The sequence below is a fragment of the Eumetopias jubatus genome, unplaced genomic scaffold, assembly GCF_037043125.1.
Source record: "Eumetopias jubatus isolate StellerSeaLion01/CBP00866 unplaced genomic scaffold, mEumJub1_p1.0 scaffold_9, whole genome shotgun sequence".
In the NCBI taxonomy this organism is placed as follows: domain Eukaryota; kingdom Metazoa; phylum Chordata; class Mammalia; order Carnivora; family Otariidae; genus Eumetopias; species Eumetopias jubatus.
Genome location: NW_028274815.1, coordinates 19,584,080 through 19,606,631, shown reverse-complemented (window position 1 = coordinate 19,606,631; position 22,552 = coordinate 19,584,080). Strand labels below are relative to the sequence as shown.

General features: G+C 40.6%; 1 protein-coding gene across 2 annotated transcripts in view; it reads left to right on the top strand.

Annotated features, from left to right (window-relative positions):
• Positions 1–2,069: 2,069 nt before the first annotated feature.
• The window catches only part of ATAD2B (ATPase family AAA domain containing 2B), a 161,657-nt gene continuing 141,174 nt past the window's right edge, over positions 2,070–22,552 (top strand). The window contains exon 1 of one of the 2 annotated variants that reach the window (XM_028099431.2): positions 2,070–2,616. In XM_028099431.2, coding sequence (XP_027955232.2) covers positions 2,401–2,616 — 216 coding nt within the window. In that variant the 5' untranslated portion in view covers positions 2,070–2,400. The remainder of the gene's footprint in view (positions 2,617–22,552) is intronic. The other variant, XM_028099430.2, reaches the window with a different exon arrangement.

Below are 22,552 nucleotides of genomic sequence, written 5' to 3'. Positions count from 1 at the left end.
CTGTACCCCTTTTTCTTTTTAAAAAAATTTTATTTAATCTCTACATCCAACATGAGGCTCAAACTCACGACCCCAAATCAAGAGTCACATGGTCCTCTGACTGAGCCAGTCAGGTGCCCCAAGATTGTGTTTTTCTTGTAAATCTTTAAGACAGCTACAAACATGGGGCACCTGGGTGGCTCAGTTTGTTGGGCATCTACCTTCAGCTCAGGTTGTGATCCTGGAGTTCTGGGATTGAGTCTGCTCCACGGGGAGCCTGTTTCTCCTTCTGCCCCTCACCCAGCTCATGTGCTCTGTCTCTCTCTTCAAATAAATGATTTAAATCTTAAAAAAAAAAAAAAGACAGCTACAAACTATAGTAGAGTTTCATGTCCTACATAACTGGGATATTTGTTTTTCCCCTGCCTTTATTAGGCAGTTACTAGTGCCTGAAGAATGTTATATATATACATATCCCACATTAAGGGGTGGGGGGTTTTGCGGGCTGTCAGCTTGTGTTTTGCCCTCAGCTTGCCTTTTGTTTTCTCATCAGGAATAATAGCCCAAATCACAGCCTGGCTTTCTCAATTTAGGACTACATAAACAAACACAAAACAAGGCAGGAAAGCACACAAACCCTTTATATCCTAATTTGCATGCCATACACCTCTTCAAGACACTTCATATACAACTGAAAACTAGTCTCTTTCTGTAGGAAAACTGTATTCTCTTCAATGATCTCATACAAAGCTAACTGATGCAGGAAAACCAGGTACGGTTTCATTATGAGGGCTCCACACCCATAAAAGGCTGGTTTTAAGTGGCGGGTGGTATGTTGCAATTTAATGTAAGTGGACTTTGCCTCCTTTCCTGGGATCCATACTTACTTCCAAACAGAAAAGTTACCTCCATTCAGTGCTGGAGGAAGTTTTGTTGAACGACCGGGCACTTGGATGGCCAGAAAGCCCTAATTTTGATGCAGCTTGGGTAATTTTACAGGACTTTCCTTGAGCCTTCAATTTTTCTTACTGCAGCAGACAGGAAGAACTTATGCCCAATGAATACTAGACTACCGCTAATGTACGGAGAATTTTGGTGAAATTAACATAATTTCTACTTTACTGGAGGGTTTTTCACATTGTCTTAATCTTTGAAAGTTAAATCACAAATTTTATATTTTGTGTTCAGCTTTTTATATTCTTAATTCTTGTGCGGGTGGGGGCGGCAGTGATAAAGGAGACTCTTAGGGGGCGCCTGGGTGGCTCAGTCTTTAGTCGTTCTGCCTTCGGTTCAGGTCATGATCCCAGGGTCCTGGGATCGAGCCCCCCATCGGGCTCCCTGCTCGGCGGGAAGCCTGCTTCTCCCTCTCCCCCTGCTTGTGTTCCCTCTCTCGCTGTCTCTGTCAAATAAATAAATAAAATCTTAAAAAAAAAAAAGGAGACTCTTAGGAGAAAGAATTCATTCTTTGCGACTCTGCCTTAGATCTAGGCTAAGGTTATATAAAACGACCCTTTCTTGTATACAGACGCTGGGTCTAGCGTTTGTTCTTTCTTAAACTCACCATGTGCCAGGAGCCGCACAGATCTATTTTACCACAGTTAGTCTTATTTTTACAGCCAAGAAAAGTGCGACTCAAGTTCGGTGTCCTGCCTCAGGTACCTCTGGGATTCCAGCTCAGGTCACCGCGCCCTCGTCTTCCCGGGTCCCCGTCTATTTCCCGCTTTTGCCGGTCGTTCCTTTCTCCATCCAGGCCATCTGGGGCGATCGTGGAGATGCTAGGGTGCTCGGGCCCGGTAGGGCATGAGAATTACAGAGCCAACTCCGGCGCTCTAGCCTGTCCCCAAGCCCCTTTTGGTTATTCCCATCCCCCTTCTAGACTCCTGGCCAGACCTGAAAACCATAGAGCTCACACAGCCCAGAGCGTCCCTTCCCCGGCCGCCCAGCGCTGACGCAGCGCCGCTGGGCGGGGTCTCCTGGAGGGGCGGAGGGAGAGGAGGGGGAAGCCGGCAGGAAAAGGGCTGGTCGGCCCTGCAGCGCCCCGCAGCGTCCACGGTCGGAAGCGGTCTCGTCGGCCCTGCGGCGCTGAATCCCTGACGCACGGAGCTTGAGAGCGAGAACGAGAGAGAAAGGGGCAGAAATGGCGGCTCCGCTCGGCTCCCGCTGAGGAGGGCGAAGCCGGTGGAGGGTCTGAGCTGTCGGCCTGGAGCATCGCTCCCGCTTCCCGCTTTCTGCCTTCTCACGCCTACTTCTCTTCTTCTGCCCTGCTCTCGCCTGTCCTCGTCTACGCTCCGCAGAGTCCGGGTCGGCTCGTCTCTCCCGGCCCGGCTCCACTGGCCCTGACTGCCCGGCCGGCGGACCGGCCTTCCTTGGCTCTCCCGGGCGCGGCGGGCGCGGTGTGGACCCCGTCCTCCTGGCTGGACCATGGTGAACACCCGGAAGAGCTCTCTGCGCCTTCTCGGGTCCAAGTCGCCTGGGCCCGGGCCTGGGCCTGGGGCCGGAGCGGAGCCTGGGGCGACCGGAGGCAGCAGCCATTTCATCTCCTCTCGGACCCGCTCCTCCAAGACCCGCGCTGCCAGCTGCCCCGGCGCCAAGGCCGGGGGAAGCGGTGGCGCCGGCGTCGCTCTGGAAGAGGCCCGGGTAAGAGCGCGGCGGCCCGAGTCCGGAGGCTTGCGAGTGCCGGCCCGGCCGCCGGGGCTTTGTCTGGCCGGGTTAGGGCAGGAAGCCTCCAGTGGAGACCGCTCGGCAGGCTGGAGACGGAGTCCGCCGGTGCGGTGAAGGATGGCACCCGGCTAGGCAGGGCTGCGACAGCTTTGCTGGTCCGGCTCTTTTGTGTAAAGGACAGGACTGGAGTCTGGGGGAGAGGGCTCTGGGGGGGTCTTTTCGGGGACATGCTTTCTGCGTCCTTGCCCTGCCTTAGAGGGGAATTCTAGGGGAGCAAGAGCGGAGGGCCGGAGTCCCCGGGTGGAAGGGCTGGAGAAGAGAAATGAAAGTTTTCTGCGGTGTCAAACCCTTCTTGTTAAGTGTGTCAGCTCCTGCCGGTGTCTTAACTCCAGCTTACTCTCAAACTGTTTGGGGGTGGTTCAAGTTGGTGAGGAAGTGAACGGAGAGCTCCAGTTGGCAGCCAGGCAGGGATGCTGAAAAAAGTTTGTAGCTGCTCTGACACCAACTTTAAAAACAAAATCAACGCTATCGCTTCTCCAGGCAGGAGAGATCAAGCATGATTTTGTAGCTGGGGAATCAGCCAGCTAGCTAACCAAGGTTCTAGTAGGGACCTAGTAGAGCGTTCTAGTAGAGCTTTCAAGTCACAAAAGGGGCATGTCGAATGTTTTGGATTGTACACACTTGCTTCAAATTGTGTGGTTTCTTGGATTTCTGCAGTTTTGTTACGGGAATAGTTTATAAAAGGTGAATTAACACCATCGTCACACTGTTGCAAACGTGACATTTGAAGAAGGCTGGTGATTTAGTTTTTTTAGAAAGTGGTTGAAAGAACTTGAAATTTTATTATAAAACTCTTAAGCTAGCACTTGTTTTGTCACTTTAAGGGAATTGATAAGTTTGTGTTACGAGATCGGTTATGAATTCAGAAAAGAGTATTGCTTCTGTCTAGCAAGGGCTAATTTACTAAGAGTAATTTGGCTGAAAATTGTTATTCATTTAAAATGCTCCTTTGATTTCACACCATTTTGTTATTGTGAGAGGGAAGCAGTATTTTATTTTCTATGGGGTCCACAAGATTACGGTTTGTGTGTGCTTTTTCTCTGTATCTCCTATTGTTTAGACACTAATCAGAATGAACTGATGCAAATACCTCATATATTTTACTGTACTATTCTGAAATATATTTATCGTATCTTTGAAAATATATTTGGCTTTTATTTTGCTAAAAGTCTGGAAAATATTTTTTAAAAAATTGTCTTGTTAGTAGACTATTTTGGGGCTAACAGATCTTAGGATGAAATAAGAAAGCTAAATCTGAAACTTGTGCAAACTATTTAGAATAATTATTCTGAAAACTTGGCTTTTTGTAGAAATTATTCCCAGTGTGTACAGGCTTATTGACTTTCTGAAGCTAACATATATTTTAAAATAGAAGTAAATTTAAGAAAGGTCTGTCTTCTACACCTAAGTATAAATAAAATGTTTAGAGTGTAAGCATTTAATTGTAGTATAATGGTATGAATGCCTAGTCTATTAGAGCAGTGTCTAATTCATCTGAAGCAATTAGCTCATCTGTCACTGATCAGTTTGTGGTCCCATTTTTGAATTCATGGATATCATGCTGTCCTTACCCCCTGAGGAATAAGGTGAAGTAATTTGTCAAGAAGCTGTTATGGAGATGTTAAAAGGCAAGGAATCAATAATCTAATGTAGAAATGAACGTTTGGTAGCTTTTAAATTGTTGGAGGAATGAAAGATATTAGAGCTTTTTCTAGAAGGATGCTAATGAAACTTTGTTTCAAGGATCCCTTTAAAATGTTTTAAAAGGCCATAAATAACAGACTAATGAAGATTTACTTTAAAAATTTGTTTTTCAGTTTTAAGACTTACCTTCTGGCTGTAGTAGATGATAGAATGATCTAATGGCTTTCTCTGAGAAATTTAAGAAATTTACTAATCCTATGACTGGTCCTTTTAACAGAGGATAAGTTATAATCCTGAATTTGTTTATGGACTGTATATATTTATGAAGCAACTTCTGTATATTTCTTTGTATATATTTCTAAAGTGGGTTGATTTGAGTCTGGTAAGGTCTTCCTCTCAAGTTCGTTTAATCAATTACAAGAATTTAGTATTCTTTCCCATGTATTTAAATAGGCACCTTCTGTGTCTTTGGAGTTTTAGGCATTTGCTAGTGTCTGTAATGACTTACTTGTTGGAAAATGGGGTTGTTCATGCTGTTGCTTTAGGAGACCCTTATTTTGTAGAACGAAATGTATTCTTCTTTATAAGATACATCGAGGAGGTCCTCCTTTTTTTCTTTTGTTATGTTCTTCACTTTACACTTGATGCTGATTTTTTTCCCCTACTCCCCTCAACCTCCCGGGATGCTTTTTAGATTTCATGTGCTGTGTTTAGAGTTACTTCATTTGCTTTAAAAAGCCATAGGACCATGAGCTGTGCCTGAAATTTTGCCTTTTCCCCAAGTATGTGTAGAATTGGGAAATAAACATATGATACATTCTGTAGGTTATTGCAATGATTTTCTTGTACCCACACTTTTTATTTTATTATTTTTTAAAGATTTTATTTGAGAGGGAGAGACCACAAGCAGGGGGACGGGCAGAGGGAGAAGGAGAAGCAGGCTTCCTGGTGAGCAGGGAGCCTGATGCGGGACTGGATCCCAGAATCCTGGGATTATGACCTGAGCCGAAGGCAGATGCTTAACTGACTGAGCCACCCAGGCGCCCCGTGCCCACACTTTTTAAATGTCAGCCTGACTTAGGTAGTTGTAATTACTCTGATAACTGGCTTTTTTTGTTTGTTTAGTAGGTATAAAGTTTGACCTCTTTTAGGTCAGTTAATATGATCAGTAACTAGCATTTATTTGCTCCACCAAAGAGTCACTCTCAGCAAACTAATATTATATTCACAGAATTGGAAAGCAGTTTTTGAAAAATATTTCAGCTCTTTTTTTCTGTTAGACCTGTTTGATTTTGGCTTCATCATTAGCTTTTTGTGCTTTTGGGGAAGGTTACATAGTACATTTTGAGTCCACATCTAAGTCGAAAGGGTCAAAATAAGTATTTTGAATAACTTTATAGGTAAACTTGCTTTATCTTAATTTCATTAAAAAAAATCTCTGGGTCCTTCTTTAATATGCTCAATTTTTTTAAAAGATTTTATTTGAGAGAGAGCGAGTGAGAGAGAGAAGGAGCAGGGGGAGGGAGAGGGAGAAGCAGACTCCCTGCTGAGCAAGGAGCCAGGTGTGGGACTCAATCCCAGGACCCTGAGATCATGACCTGAGCCGAAGGCAGACCCTTAACTGACTGAGCCACCCAGGTGCCCCTTAATATGCTCTTTTATCACCTTGTACTTATTCTTTTCCAACACCCATGCATTTACCGACATAATACAAGCAGAGTGGCAGAAGTTGATGGTTAAACATGGAAAAGAAGTCTGAGAGCAAAATGTAATAATGTATATAACTCTCAGATGAGTAGGGAAAAACACAAATGCTTCAGAGTAGAGCAAGTTTTTCCTTATATGTATCAAGGTCTTGAGTAATGTGTTAAATAATTTCCCCTGTCACAGTTTTGAACCAAAGCAGCTGTGGAGTTCATAGGATTATCTGTGGTAGCCAACTGAAAATGCAACTTTAAAAAATTTAATTACTGGCCATTTCTGTAGTCTAGATATTCAGACTTGCAGTTTTTAAGGCCATAGATGAAACTTACAACACCTGTAGAAGTGAAATGCATGTTAATTAATTCCTTAAATCATTTTTCTGGCAAGTAGTCTTTGTAACCATTCATTCTTTGTTAGGTCCTAAATACCTAAGTGTAGATAAACCTATAGCCTCTGGAAACCAGCTGGACAGGTGATAGGATAACTACTTGTTAGGAGAACTAAGGACCAAACCAGTGGCTTCACCTGAAGGGATAGTGATCCTTTTCCTTCAAGGATCCACTTCAGAAAAGTGCTGTACTATTTTGAATTGTATATTTGGCATTTCTTTTCAGACATACACAATGAAATTTCATTTGTGTGCTCTACTGAGTTGATTTGATATTTGGGTTTTGGTCTTTTATTGGGAATATTTTATATTATGCCTCTCTGGTGTGGGAGGATTTTATGAAAAATGAGTTATTGAGTAAAAGGCATTTGAGATTTTTGGATAAAAACTTCTATGAAAGTACAAAGTTAGGGGCGCCTGGGTGGCTCAGTCAGTTAAGCGTCTGCCTTCGGCTCAGGTCATGATCCCAGGGTCCTGGGATGGAGACCTGCGTCGGGCTCCCTGCTCAGTGGGGAGCCTGGTTTTCTCTCTCTCCCTCTGCCGCTCTGCCTACTTGTACTCTTTCTATCTCTCTATCATATAAATAAATAATACCTTAAAAAGGAAAGTGCAAAGTAAGGGGGGAAAACCATACATAAAATGTTGTAAGTATTGGGGCGCTTGGGTGGCTCAGTTGTTAAGTGTCTGCCTTCGGCTCGGGTCATGATCCCAGGGTCCTGGGATCGAGCCCCTCATTGGGCTCCCCACTCAGCGGGAAGCCTGCTTCTCTCTCTCTCCCACTCCCCCGCTTGTGTTCCCTGTCTCGCTGTCTCTCTCTCTCTGTCAAAATAAATAAATAAAATCTTTAAAAAAAATGTTGTATTTAAATATAAGCTAGACAGTTTTAGAGAGGTACGTTGTATGTGTATCAAATGATAGAAAAGACATTTAAAGGGGTACCTGGGTGGGTGGCCCAGTTAGTTAAGCGTCTGCTTTCGGCTCAGGTCATGATCCCGGGGTCCTGGGATTGAACCCCACATTGGGCTCCCTGAGCAGGGAGCCCGCTTCTCTCTCTCCCTGCTCATTCTCTCTCCTCTCAAACAAATAAAATCTTTTTTTTTAAGATTTTATTTATTTATTTGTCAGAGAGCGAGCGCGCGCAAGTGGGAGAGTGGCAGGCAGAGGGAGAAGCAGGAAAAGACATCTAAATTCTAAATTACAGTTACTAGGCTGTAAATTTGTATTTGTTAGATACTTTGAGTATGTGCTTTAAGATTCTAAACTTCAGATGCTTTTGAACTCTAAGTATTTTGTATGATTTTTTCCCCCATTTTTATTTAAAAAAAATTTTTTTTTAAAGATTTTATTTATTTGACAGAGAGAGATGCAGCGAGAGAGGGAACACAAGCAGGGGGAGTGGGAGAGGGAGAAGCAGGCTTCCCGCGGAGCAGGGAGCCCGATGCGGGGCTCGATCCCAGGATGCTGGGATCATGACTTGAGCCGAAGGCAGACGCTTAACAACTGAGCCACCCAGGCGCCCCTCCCTCATTTTTAGATTGTTATTCTAGTTTTATCTGGGGGTAGAACTTAACCTTTGGTTAAGTTTTTTTCCCTTGGGGGTACCTGGCTTGCGTAGTTGGGAGAGCATGAGACTCTTGATTTCGGGGTCATGAGTTCAAGCCCCGTGTTGGGGGTAGAGCTTACTTAAAAAGAAATTCTCTCCTAGACTTTTCTTTTTCTTTTTCTTTTCTTTTTTTTTTTTTTTAAAGATTTTAATTATTTATTTGAGAGAGAGAGAATGAGAGATAAGAGAGCACGAGAGGGAAGAGGGTCAGAGGGAGAAGCAGACTCCCTGCTGAGCAGGGAGCCCAATGTGGGACTCGATCCCGGGACTCCAGGACCATGACCTGAGCCGAAGGCAGTCGCTTAACCAACTGAGCCACCCAGGCGCCCTCTCCTAGACTTTTCTATTAGAATAGCCTGTAAGCTTCACGAGGGTATGTGCTGTATCTTATTTTCTCTCAGTTGCTGTATGCCTAGGGCCAGTGCAGCATCTGACACATAGAAGATGCTTAATAAATTTCTGTTAATAAATAGCGTGTTAAGGAGCTAATTATTTTGTGAAAATAAGGATGATTGGTGTTTGAGAATAGAAGATTAAAAAAAAATCACAGTCCCTACTTTTAGGGGTATAAGTATACACATTGTATATATATAAGAAATTACAAATAAGACAAGTCAATTCAAGTAGGGACTAAATGAATGACATAGGGGCGCCTGGGTGGCTCAGTCGTTAAGCGTCTGCCTTCGGCTCAGGTCATGATCCCAGCATCCTGGGATCAAGCTCTGCATCGGGCTCCCTGCTCTGCAGGAAGCCTGCTTCTCCCTCTCCCACTCCCCCGGCTTGTGTTCCCTCTCTCGCTGTGTCTCTCTCTGTCAAATAAATAAATAAAAATCTTTAAAAAAAATGAATGACATAGATAATCGATGGGATGAGTTCTAATCCTTTATTCAGTGTTTTGAGTGGAAATATTTGATGTTCTTTAAAGACAGATTGTCATATTTACAGCTGTATCTTGAGTGCCTACAATATTGCCTGCCAAACATAGTGCTCAGTAAATAATTTTTGAATGAATGGAAAGTATGCTTCATTTTTTTTTAAACTATGTCTGCTATTTTTTTTTTAAGATTTTATTTGTCAGAGAGAGAGAGAGAGAGAGAGAGCACACAAATGGGGAGTGGCAGGCAAAGGGAGAAGCAGGCTCCCTGCTGAGCAAGGAAACCATGGGGGACACAATCCCAGGACCCTGGGATCATGAGCCGAAGGCAGGCGCTTAACTGACTGAGCCACCCAGGTGTCCCAAGTATGCCTCATTTTAAATTATTTTCATGTTGGCAATCTTTACTTCAGCTGTATTTACTTGTTGCATTTTGCTCTTCTGTCCATTGGTGGTAACATAGTAAGGAGAGGAGTAAACAAGGTTTATATAACATTTCATGCCAGGTGTTTAATGCTGTCTCATTTAATCCCAGCAACCCTGTAAGGCAGGTGATGGTACCTCCATTTTACAGTTGAGGAAATGAATTGTGAAAGAGGTTAAATGGCCTGTAGAAGACCAAATCAGTAATAAATAGTAGGTAATACGTAATATTAAGTAGGTAATAAGTAGATTTAATTTTTTTTTAAGATTTTATTTATTTGACAGAGAGAGACACAGTGAGAGAGGGAACACAAGCCAGGGGAGTGGGAGAGGGAGAAGCAGGCTTCCTGCAGAGCAGGGAACCTGATGCGGGGCTCGATCCCAGGACCCTGGGATCATGACCCGAGCCGAAGGCAGAGGCTTAACCATCTGAGCCACCCAGGCACCCCAAGTGGATTTAATATTTAAATCTAGTTCTGTCTTCTCCACTTGCGTATCTTACTGTCTCATCTGTATTTATCACTACTCTTTGATGCTGTTCAATCAGTAGTTTCTACAAATATCTGGAAAAGCAAAGAAGGCAGCTGTTGTACAGTCAAGAAATTCTCTGCAAACTGTGTATAGACAGATTTTTACTAGACTGTCTGGAGTTGTGTCTTAGATCGTATTAGGACTAAAAAAGAGAATAGTAGCCTAAAGGGATATGAAATATTGGATAGTGATTTTTCAGTAATTGTTTGCTGCCTTTTTTCATGGGGTGGGTGTAGGAAAAGGAACAGACATGTTGTGGAGAGATCATTTTACAGTATTGTAAAGATGACTTGGGGGAAAAAAAATCCCTATAAAGAGAGTAAGTCTGGGGCATTGTGGTCTACAGTAGAGGTATATTGTGCTGCCATCTTTCCTGTCTGCTTGGCGATATTTATCAATGTGTACGTTTTCTTTGATGCTCTCAGAATCTGTTTATTTGAGGGGTAGATAAGTGTTTCCCATTTGAAAAAATGTCGTTTTAAACCTCTTGAAAAGAGATTATATAGCATACTTATAAATGAAGATACATACTAGTGAATTTAACATGTTTAGCATTATTCGTTTGTGTCTGTATTCTAGGACCCAAATCAGAATCTCTGGACCAGTGGTGCTTCACATCCCCATAAAATAATATGTTCTCAGGGGACCCCTGGGTGGCTCAGTTGGTTAAGCGGCTGCCTTCAGCTCAGGTCATGATCCCAGGATCCTGGAATCGAGTCCCGCATCGGGCTCCTTGCTCAGCAGGGAGTCTGCTTCTCCCTCTGCCTGCTGCTCCCCTTGCTTGTATGTGTGTGCTTTCTCTCTCAGACAAATAAAATAAAATCTTAAAAAAAAAATGATATATTCTCTGATCTTGCTAGACAGGACCTTGGAGAAAATTCAACCTAACTTTGGTGGTGAGGCTTGCTTATTCCTTTGTTCTTTCATTCAATCAATAAATACTTTTGAAGTACTACTACATTAAAATGTAAGTGCATTGTGGGCAAGCATTTTTGTCTCTTTGGTTCACTGTTATAGGACTGCCATGTTGCAGAAAGTCAAGGAGGCACCGTTCACACTGCAGTCTGTGTGAATGGCACCCCCTGGAATTGTGCATTGCAGTCTTTTTATGTTATATGCTGCAGTTAACATCCTCATACAATGTCCCTTGAGGACTTGGTATAGGAATTTCTTTGAGATACCCAGGAGTGGAACAGAGTATACATGTACTTAAATATTACTTCACATTTGCTTCTCCGGTCTCTGCTTCTAGGAGTAGTTTATAGGGGTTCCTATATCCCCAGACACCTGCCAGTATTTGGGAATAGCTAGCTTTTTTTTTTTCTTTTTTTGGATTCTTACGGAATTTTTATTTATTATTTTTTATTATGTTCAATTAGCCAATGTATAGTACATCATTAGTTAGTACCTGGCTTTTTAATTGCTTTTCTTTGGTTACTACTTTTATGAACAACTTTTTAAAGATTTTTTAATTTATTTTTTGACAGAGAGAGAGAGAGAGACAGTGAGAGAGGGAACACAAGCAGGGGGAGTGGGAGAGGGAGAAGGCAGGTTTCCCCGCTGAGCAAGGAGCCCGATGTGGGGCTCGATCCCAGGACCCTGGGACCATGACCTGAGCCAAAGGCAGACGCTAAACGGCTGAGCCACCCAGGCGCCCCTGAACAACTCTTTATGTCCGTAGTAATTTTTTTGATTTATCTCTATATGCTGTTAATATTTTTTGCCCATTTTTCTGTTTTCTACTGAAGTTGTTAATTTTTCTTGTTTTCAGTGGCTTTTAATCTTCTTGTCCCATAGTAAGGGATAATGTTTACATTATGACCCTTTTCACACATAGTAATTTTTCCTATTTAGATCTTTATTTTATTCTAGACAACCTGTCCTTTGTACTGCCACTTGATAATATGCCAAGTGTCTGTATATGTTCTGCTCTGATCTCTCTATTCTCTTTTGTTGGCCTGTTTATTCTTGTGGTAGTACCATACGGTTTTCATGACTGTGGTTTATAAATATATTACTATCCTAAGAAAACAAGTTCCTCCTTTTTCTTTTTTTCAAAGTTGACTTAGATTTTCAAGGATCTTCATTCTTTACATATACGTTTCCAGTTAAGATTATGAAATTCCTCAAAAGATCCAGCTAGAATTTTGATTGGGCAAGTATTTGATATATATGCTGTTGCAGCGAGAATGGCAGAGTATTTGGATTCCTAGATTAATTTTCAGAGAATTGACACCTTCGTAATAAATCCAAGAGTAAGGAACATCACTCACATAACCTAGTTTGTGTATTTCTCTTGTGGAATTTGATGCTTCCCTTGTGACCTAATATACTGTCAGTTTTGGTGAATGTTTTGTATGCTTGAGAAAAATGTATATTTTTTTTATTTGGTGTAAAAAATATGTATATGGTAGAAAACATTAGGAGATGGAAATACTATAGTGTGGATTTATTGATTACTCGATACTTAAATCTTTTGTCTCTCTCTTTTTTTAAAGATTTTATTTATTTTTGCAAGAGAAAGAGAAAGTGCACCCGTGGGAGTGAGGGGCAGAGGGAGAAGCAGACTCCCTGCTGAGCTGGGAGTCTGATGCAGGACTGGATCCCAGGACCCTGGGATCATGACCTGAGCTGAAGGCAGATGCTTAACCCCTGAGCCACCCAGGCACCCACTCTTGTCTCATATTAGGATTTTACCTAATTTTTTTGTTGTTCAAATCTTCCTGTTGTATATATATGTCTGTGTATTTTATTTTAATTTAATTTAATTTAATTTTTTTAAAGTAAGTTCTGTACCCAACCTGGGGCTTGAACTAATCACTCCAGAATCAAGAGTTGCATGCTCTACTGACTGAGCCAGCCAGGAACTCCCCCCCCCCCATATATTTATTTATTTTTAAAGCTTTATTTGTTTTTTAAAAGATTTTATTTGTCAGAGAGGGAGAGAGATAGAGCGTGTGCGTGAGCAGCAGACAGAGGGAGAAGCAGGCCCCCGCTAAGCAAGGAGCCCAATGCAGGACTCCATCCCAGGACCCTGGGACCATGACCTGAGCTGTAGGCAGATAGATGCTTAACCGCCTGAGCCACCCAGGCATCCCTCTATGTATTTTTATTTTTATTTTATTTTTTAATTTTCTTTTTAAGATTTATTTATTTGAGAGAGAAAGTGAGTGAGAGAGAACACAAACAGAGGGAGGGGCAGAGGGAGAGGAAGCAGCAGGCTCCCCGCTGAGCAGGGAGCCGGGATGCGGGCTCGATTCCCCCTTTCCCAAGATCGTGACCAGAGCCGAAGGTAGATGACCAGCCGACTCAGCCACCCAGGAGCCCCTCTCTCTCTCTATTTTTATTTTTTTAAAAGATTTTATTTATTTGCCACAGAGAAAGTGACAGAGAGAGAGAGAGAGAGAGCATGCACAAGCAGGGGGAATGGCAGGCAGGGGAGAAGCAGGCTCCCTGCTGAGCAAGGAGCCCGATGTGGGACTCGATCCGAGGACTCCGGGATCATGACCTGAGCTGAAGGCAGCCGCTTAACTGACTGAGCCACCCAGGCGCCCTTCTATATATCTTTTTAAAGAAACTTTTTATTTTAGAATTTTCTAATTTCTTTCCTGCTTTTTTCTTAATTCAATGATTGTCAAGAAGTATATTGTTTACTTTTTCAAACAGTGGACATTTATTTTCTAATTGTCTTTTTGTTATTCACTTCTAGTTTAATACCACTATGTTCGGGGGACATACTCCATATGATTTTAGTCTTTTGAAATTTGTTCTGATTTATTTTTGTCACCTTATTTATGGTTAGTTTTGGTAAATGTTCTGTGTACACTTGAAAAGAATGTGGATTTTGCAATTGTGGATGCAGTGTTATAGTATCTACTGGTCATATTTATGAACCTTCTGATTTTATTTCATTGTATCTTTTATTTATTTATTTATTTATTTATTTATTTATTTATTTATTTATTTATTTTAGAGTGGGGGAGAGAGAGAATGGGCGGGGGAGGGAGAGAGCATCTTAAGCCAGCCCCTCTCCCAGCGCAGAGCTCGCCTGGGGGCTTGATCTCAGTGTCATAAAACTTTAAAGCAGGCTCCACACCTAGCACCCAGTGAGCCCAGCGTGAGTCTCCAGGGGGCCGGGGGGTTGGGGGGTAGGCTAGAGGGGTGGGTGGGGGGTGGGGGTGGGTTGGAGGGGTGGGTGTAGGGGCTTGTTGCCAGGCTTGATCTTATGACCCTGAGATCATGACCTGAGCTGAAATCAAGAGATGGACCCTTAACCTACTGAGCCACCCAGGCGCCCCTATTCTTTCTAACTACATACTGTTTAACATACTTTTATAATGTTCCACCTTCCTATCTGTGCTGTATTGTCTAGAATTTTAGTTCTGACTTTTTTATGGATATAAGTACTTTGTCTTTTTCTTTAATTTTTAGTTTTTTCCAGTAGGAATAAATTTTTCTAAGGTATCAATTTGATTTTTTTTTTATATTTCATAATAGCATTTTTTATTTCTCTTTGTGAATACTTCCTCCAAGAATATTTTCAGTTTGGGACTTTTTCTGACAAACTTTCTGTGGCATTACATGGCTGAAAATATTTTCATTATGTTCTTTCATTTAAGTAAAAAGTTGGCTGAATACAAAATTCTAGGTTTAATACTTAAAGAATATTACTTTATTGTCATCTTGTGTCTAGTGTTATTCTTGAAGTTTGATGTTGGTCTGATTCTTTTGTAGGTGTTCTTTTCTCATTTGAAGCTTATAGATTTTTTTTTGTCTTTGTGCATACATTTTGCTAATTTTAGGCATGGGTTTTTCCTTTACCCTTTTTTGGCAATCTTAGGTCTTTTAGTCTGTGGTTTTTCATCTTTTTAAGATTGTGGTCAATTTATCATTTCTTTTTTATTTTATTTTTTTATTTTTAAGTAATCTCTACATCTAAAGCTTGAACTCATGACCCTGAGATCATGAGTTCATGCTCTTCTGACTGAGCCAGCCAGTTGCCTCAGTTTATTATTTCTTAGTGATAATTTAAAATGATCATTTCTTCAAATATTACTTCTGGGACTCATTCAGATGTTGGTACCTAGAAAAATTTTGTCCCTAAATTGATAATTAAGCAAACTGTTTTTAAGCACTTTTGATGGCCTACTGGAGAAATTTACTGACAGTACTTGAGTAAACAAACTTTCAGTTACTTGAGCTACTTGGTCCTTCTTGTGGCTGACTCCTTTGACTATTTTGGTGTCCATGTGTTAAGTGGCCCATTTCTTGGGATAAAGCATTGCAGTTGCTTGATAAAAGTTCATTTCCTTTACAGCTTGTTAAGACCCTTTAACTAGAGTATACTCCAGTGTTCACACTCAGGATGTGTGTTGTGGTTGTGTACATGATTGTGCAAGTTAAAGGAAGCTATTTTTTAAAAAAACAAACCCATTGCAGAGCTATACTTCTTTTTTAATCAATGACACATTATAAAAATTTTAAAAGTTTGTATAGAAACAGGCTTCATTAACAGATGTGCACAAATGAGATGGCAGCATAAATTCATGAGCTGGTGGGTGGATTCTTTGTTAAAAATTTAAGTGTACTTTAAAATTTAGAATTTTAATTTAATTTTCATATTTTAGTTTTTACTATTCTAATTTGGTTTCCAGATTTATTAGATGGAAGAATTGAGGGGAGGTGATAGTTGCTGAAGAGCATACAATTATTTTATTTTACTTTATTTTTATTTTTTTAAGATTTTATCTTTTTGACAGAGAGAGACACAGTGAGAGAGGGAATACAAGCAGGGGGAGTGGCAGAGGGAGAAGCAGGCTTCCCGCTGAGCAGGGAGCCTTATGCGGGGCTCGATCCCCCACCACCTGAGCTGAAGGCAGACGCTTAACCGACTGAGCCACCCAGGCGCCCTGATTGGTTTTTTAAGTAACTTTTTTAAAAATAATATGCCAGAGCGGCACGTTTTGGAGCATCCAACCCTTGGGCCCTCTTCTGAAACTTCCCTGGAAGGTTTTTGTTTTTGTTTTGTTTTGTTTTCTGTTTTTTAAAAAATTTATTTAAATTCAGTCAGTTAACATATAATGTATTATTTGTTTCAGGGGTACAGGTCTGTGTTTCTTCAGTCTTATGTAATACCCAGTGCTCCTTATAACACATACCCTCCCCAGTGTCCATCACCCAGTTACCCCATCCCTCCACACTCCTCCCCTCCAGCAACCTTCAGTTTGTTTCCTATGATTAAGAGTCTCTTAGGGTTTGTCTCCCTCTCTGGTTTCATCTTGTTTCATTTTTTCCTCTCTTTGCCTTATGGTACTCTGCTTGTTTCTTAAATTCCACATATCAGTGAGATCATATGATAGTTGTCTTTCTCTGATTGACTTATTTTGCTTAGCATAATACCCTCTAGTTTTATCCACGTTGTAAATGGCAAGATTTCCTTTTTTTGATGGCTGTGTAATATTCCATTGTGTGTGTGTGTACCACATTTTTATCCATTCATCTGTCAGTGGACATCTGGGCTCTTTACATAGTTTGTCTATTGTGGACATTGCTGTTATAAACACTGGGTGCCGGTGCCCCTTCGGATCCCTACATTTGTATCTTTGGGGTAAATACCCAGTAGTACAGTTGCTGGATCGTAGGGTAGCTCTGTTTTCAACTTTTTGAGGAACCTCCATACTGTTTTCCAGAGTGGCTGCACCAGCTGAGCATACAATTATTTAGAAGCAGCAGTTGAATTGAAAATGGAAATTTTCTTTCTTTTCTTTTCTTTTTTCTTTTCCTTTCTTTTCTTTCTAAGTAATCTCTACACCCAACTTTGGACTTGAATTCACGACCCTGAGCTCGAGTTGCATGCTCTCCTGACTGAACCAGCCAGGTGCCCCAGGAAATTTTCTGTTTTAAAATTCTTTAATATCGTTAATTGAGTAACTCTGTGTACCAGATAAGACACTGAAGATAAAGGAATATGCAAGACTCTTGGTCTTAGCTCTTTGACAGAATATTTTATTTATTTATTTTTAAAAAAGATTTTATTTATTTATTTGACAGAGAGAGAGACAGCAAGAGAGGGAACACAAGCAGAGGGAGTGGGAGAGGGAGAAGGCTCTGAGGAGGGAGCCTGATGTGGGGCTGGATCCCTGGACCCTGGGATCATGACCTGAGCCGAAGGCAGACTCTTAACGACAGGAGCCCTGACCTTTATTTTTTTTAATAGGTGAAGTGGAATTAGTGGGTCAAAGGCATATGTATTTTAAAATTTTATGGGTTTTTCCAGATTGTTCTCTAAGCAGGTTAAATCAATATGCATCCCACTCCCCAATACTCAGAACTATTAAGTTTTTATATACCTTTTACTGGCTGAGTTAAGGAGTTAGGCTTTAACTTTCTTGAAGAGCAGAGACTATCTTGTCATCAAGTATCTTTAGTATCTAACACAACAATAGGTGCTTAATAAATTTTGTGAAACGAATGAATTCACTAAAGAGAATTTAATAAAATTACAGAGTTATGTTAATCCTACAAAGTCAAGCAAGTGCCCTTACTTGAGACTGTATCCACTGTCAGGCCGAAGGTGTAATATTTGTTACTTCTACTACCTCACCTGGTTTTCTGAACAATCTTATGAGGTGAACAGTAGTTTTTAATTACAGTGGTAGTGCTGCTATATATATAAGACTGGTCGGTCCTGTGCAACATTTAAGTCTGTGGCATTTTTCTGTAGCCGTGTCTCTTTCTTATTTTAAGTAATGTATTATTTTCAGATTAAAAATTATTTTCCATGAAGAAAAATGTATCCTAAATTATAATAGACTTGTTTTTTTTACAGTTCCTCAGCTCACTTGTATATATTTTTGTCTCTTTGTATATCCTTTCATACATTCATTCTTTTTAGAAATCTTAAACTAGTAAGCCATTGCTCTTGGGATATTTGAGGAAAATTTAGGATCTTTTGTGAGCCTGAAGTTTTAGGACTTTGTGGAATAGCATTGGCCCTAAGCAAATAAATAGCAGTGTGGTTTGTTTTCTGCAGTCATGGTAACTGCTGAAAGAAAAAGAAATTGACTGCTCTTCTAAGCTATCTCATGAAAGCAGGAGTAATTATTTTTAAAAAAGGTAGAAAAAAGGGGCACCTGGGTGGCTCAGTTGGTTAAGCGACTGCCGTCGGCTCAGGTCATGATCCCAGGGTCCTGGGATCGAGCCCCACATCTGGTTCCCCACTCGGCGGGAAGCCTGCTTCTCCCTCTCCCACTCCCCCTGCTTGTGTTCCCTCTCTCGCTGTGTGTCTGTCAATTAAATAAATAAATAAATAAATAAAAATCTTAAAAAAAAGGTGGAAAAAAGGACTGTCTTATATAGGAAACTGGAAAAGATTGATGGTACTCATATACTTTTTGATCTAACCTGGGTGATAATGTTTCTGTTTTGTTTATTTTTTGTCTCTTTGAGGATCTTTTTCTCATCAGTTATCTTACTCTTTAAAGTTTCATTTTATTTATTTTTAAAAAAGATTTTATTTATTTGACAGAGAGAAGAGAGCACAAGCAGGGGGAGAGGCAGAGGGAGAAGTAGACTCAACGTGGGGCTTGATCCCAGTACTCCGGATCACGACCTGAGCTGAAGGCAGACAGTTAACCAACTAAGCCACCCAGGCGCCCCTAAAGTTTTATTTTATTCTCTTCTGTGTTTCCTTCTATTTACAGGAAACCATATCATCTTTTATTTTTTATTTTTATCTTTTTTTTTTAAAGATTTATTTAAGAGAGAGAGAAAGAAAGAGGGGCAGAGGGAGAGGGAGAGAGAATCTTAAGCGACTCCACACTGAGCACAGAGCCAGACGCAGGGCTCAGTATCATGACCCTGAGGTCACGACCTGAGCCAAAACCAAGAGTCGGGTGCCTGGCTGGCTCAGTTGATAGAGCACCTGACTCTTGATCTTGGCGTCATGAGTTAGAGCCCCACATTGAGAGTACAGTTTAAGAAAAAAATAAAGGGGGCATTAAAAAAGAAAAAGAAAAAAAGAATTCTTCCCTGACTTTTTTGACTTTATAACCTCTTTAGACTGTTGTCTCATCTTTCTTCACACTGACACTTCCTATAATAGCTCTGTAGTCATCGCCTGTATTTTCTCACTGCTCACTCAGTTCTTCCCCTAGTGATTTCTATCCTGCGTTTTGGAGAATTTGCCCTATCAGAAGTTATAGTGACATCCTCATTACCAATCCACAGGTTTATCAGCTTTTTTCCCATTTAGTCTTTTTGGAACAAACTTCTACTTCCCTGTTTTAGTGAGGCGCTATATATTTTTCTCTAGTTTATACAAAATCCTGTCTGCTCTTCGATTAATGTAGGCCTTTTTAGGATTTTTACTTCTGCTCTCTGATTTTTCATTCTGTGTATTACTTATGATCCTTCTTTTAAAAATTTTAAAAAGATTTTATTTATTTGAGAGAGAGTGCGTGCATGAGGCGCATGTGGGAGGAAAGGGAGAGGGAGAAGCAGACTCCCTGCTGAATGTGGTGCCCCATGTGGGGCTGGATCCCAGGAGCCTGAGATCACGGCCTGGGCTGAAGTCAGATGCTTAACCAACCCAGATGCCCCTTACCTATGATCCTTCTATTCCCGTGTTATATCTATCTCTAGTCCTCACCTCACTCTGTCTCAGAGCTGCATTTCCCACAGCCTGATAGCCATCTCCCTACATTTCTGGCTAGAATTCTAAACCTAACTTTTGAAGTTAGAATTCACCATTAAACTTCTTCCTTTAAAGTCTATCTCCTGGCTTCCCCTCCATACCCACTAAAAAATAACAACCACTTTTACACCTGCAGTTATTGTGCTTATTTGAATGCTGGCGTCACTAATTTCTCAGTTATTCTGCTTTCTGGAATCAGTTTCTTATTTTCTACTTCCACAGTTCTACATGAGGTCATCCTCAAGCCTCAGATTAATCTCATGGTTTGCTAATTCACTTATTTCCTTGATTTTCTCATTTTTTAATGTTATACTTGGATATATCCTTTTTGTCTTTACATTAAAACCCAGATTCTAGATTTCTGACAAATGCTCATCTGGGCAGGAAGTCTTCCCTAAAAATTAGAGTAGCATAAATTCTTCTCTGCTTTGTTATTCTCACATTCTTTTGCCTGGGTTTATGAAATGTGTGGTAGAATAGTGGCTAGTATTTGTAGTAGATGATGGGTATGGCTTAAGGCACTTTAAGACTCAAGGAGAAAATGATTTTTGCTACTTGGAAAAATTAACTATTTTTAAGGTTAGAATTTAGAGTAAAAAGTCATTTAGGTGGGAATGACTTTATGTTTTCATTGTACTTTTATTTTCTGTGGCATTTGGAACTATTACTATTACACTTCTTTTAGAAGTTATCTCATCTTTGAATCATGTTCCTCTGACCATTCTTTGTGCTCCATTATTATGTTTTTACAAAATAAAGTCCGCATCATATATGATATCTTTGTTCATCTCTCCTGGCATTTATCGTTTTTTTTTTTGTTTGTTTGTTTTCAGAGAATTGTGTACTTCTATTATGGTACTTACTGTAATATGCCATATATTGTCATTGTGACTGTCAACCCAGTAGATTGTGTATTGAGTTCAGTTAGGTGAAATCTTTTTTTTTTTTTAAGATTTTATTTATTTGAGAGAGAGAGAGAATGAGAGATAGCACGAGAGGGAAGAGGTTCAGAGGGAGAAGCAGACTCCCTGCCGAGCAGGGAGCCCGATGTGGGACTCGATCCCGGGACTCCAGGCTCATGACCTGAGCCGAAGGCAGTCACTTAACCAACTGAGCCACCCACGTGCCCAGGTCTAATCTTTTTTTACCATTTTCCTCCAAGTCTTAAGTACACAGTAGGCTCCTCAATAAATGTTTGTTAAATGAAATTATTCCCTAGTCTGAGATGCCTTTCTTACTCATGGATTGTAATCACTCTGACACAAATTGCTAAATGACTGTGGGTAGCTTGCGTAATCTCTCTTAAGTATCTTTGTTCTGAAACTGTGGCAACGCCTTCCCTCAAAGGGTTAGGTTATAATTAACTAGTAAAATGCTTTGAAGATGAAAAGTTAAAGTTCAGCATTATGATCATCCTATTAAAGGAGAACTGTTAGTACACAGGTTTGTAGGTAAAAGCTTTCCCAAAGCTTGGCATTAATTAAATGGTGCTGAAGTAATTAATTTGTATGTATTTACATTTTGGTTATTTGCTTTACTTAAATCCCTAGATTTCTTTGGAGGGAAGGAGCTTTCTGTAGTGTTACTTACTTTGAGATCTCTGTCATAGGGTCAAGTCCAAATTGAAACCCTACCAAAATAAGAAAAATACAATAGAATAGTGCAGCAGTTGGGATGATGTGACTCATATACTTAAATTGTATTATATGTTAGAAGTCCTCAAACTTTTGGGCACTAAGAATCATTTGGAGGCCCTTTTTAAAAATATCCCAACTCCAGAGATTCTAGTTTAGCAGGTTATGTTTCTTTAAATGAGAAATCAGGTGATTTCTGATTCAGGTAGTATGTGAATAACACTTTGAGAGACACTCCTGAATGGAACTGAAAAAAGCTAGTACAATATGAGAGAATGATCAATAAATAAGCCTATATAAACTTGGGGCACCTGGCTGGTTCAGTTGGAAGAGCATGCGGCTCTTGATCTCAAGGTTGTGAGTTTGAGTCCCATGTTGGGTGTAGAGATTACCTAAATAAATATTTAAAAAAAATCCTACAGACTCATTTAAATTGATAGTCAAAGAGTTATGTAGTAACTGTAGTAGAATATAATCATGTGCCAAAAACGTATAATAGAGTTGCAGCTAGTAGAGGAAAAAGGTCAATTTAGATAAGATTAGATCCTTCAGGTAAGATTTTAAGAAAACATGGGTCTTTTTTCTTTTTTTTCTTTAAGTAAGCTCTATGCTCACTATGGGGCTTGAACTCACGACCCTGAGATTAAGGGTTGCACATTTTACCAACTTCGCCAGCAAGGCACCCTGGAAAATATGGGTCTTGACGGTTGAGTGATAGGATTTGATCAGGAGGAGTAATGCTGGCCTGGTCTGTCTAAATTGGTGAAGTAGTTCACAGGTATCAGTTTCTGTATTCACAAACATGCCTTAGTTTAGAACACATGCCATTGCTTCCTCAGTGACTGCTTATTGAGTATGTTATATAATAATGCTTTTCAGACATTATGTGCACGAGAATCACCTGGCGATCTTAGAAAAAAATGTTTTCTGATTGGATAGTCTGGGGTGGAGCACATTTGAATGACAAATGTAGAGAGTAATCAAGTCTTGGATGAGTAGTTGAATTAGATGACCTTTAAGACACACTTTAACCTTAGTATTTTTATAAACTTCTAAGGTGGAGTGTTTGAGATAATAGAAAGAGGACTATTATATATTAGGAATGGCAGGAACTAATTTTTTTTTTTTTCTCTAGTTCTGTCAGTCATTCGTTAGCCATGTGATATTGGGCTCGTTAATGTACTCCATTAAAGGGTGGGGGTCGGAGAAGGCAAGAGCCTGAGGAAGTGAAATTTAGTGCAATTTTAAGATTTATTATTTTAGAGCTGGAGACTGAGTGAGGGTGGAGGGGCAGCGGGAGAGGAGGAGACGAAGAGAAGCAGACAACCTACTGAGTGTAGAACCTGATGCAGCTTGA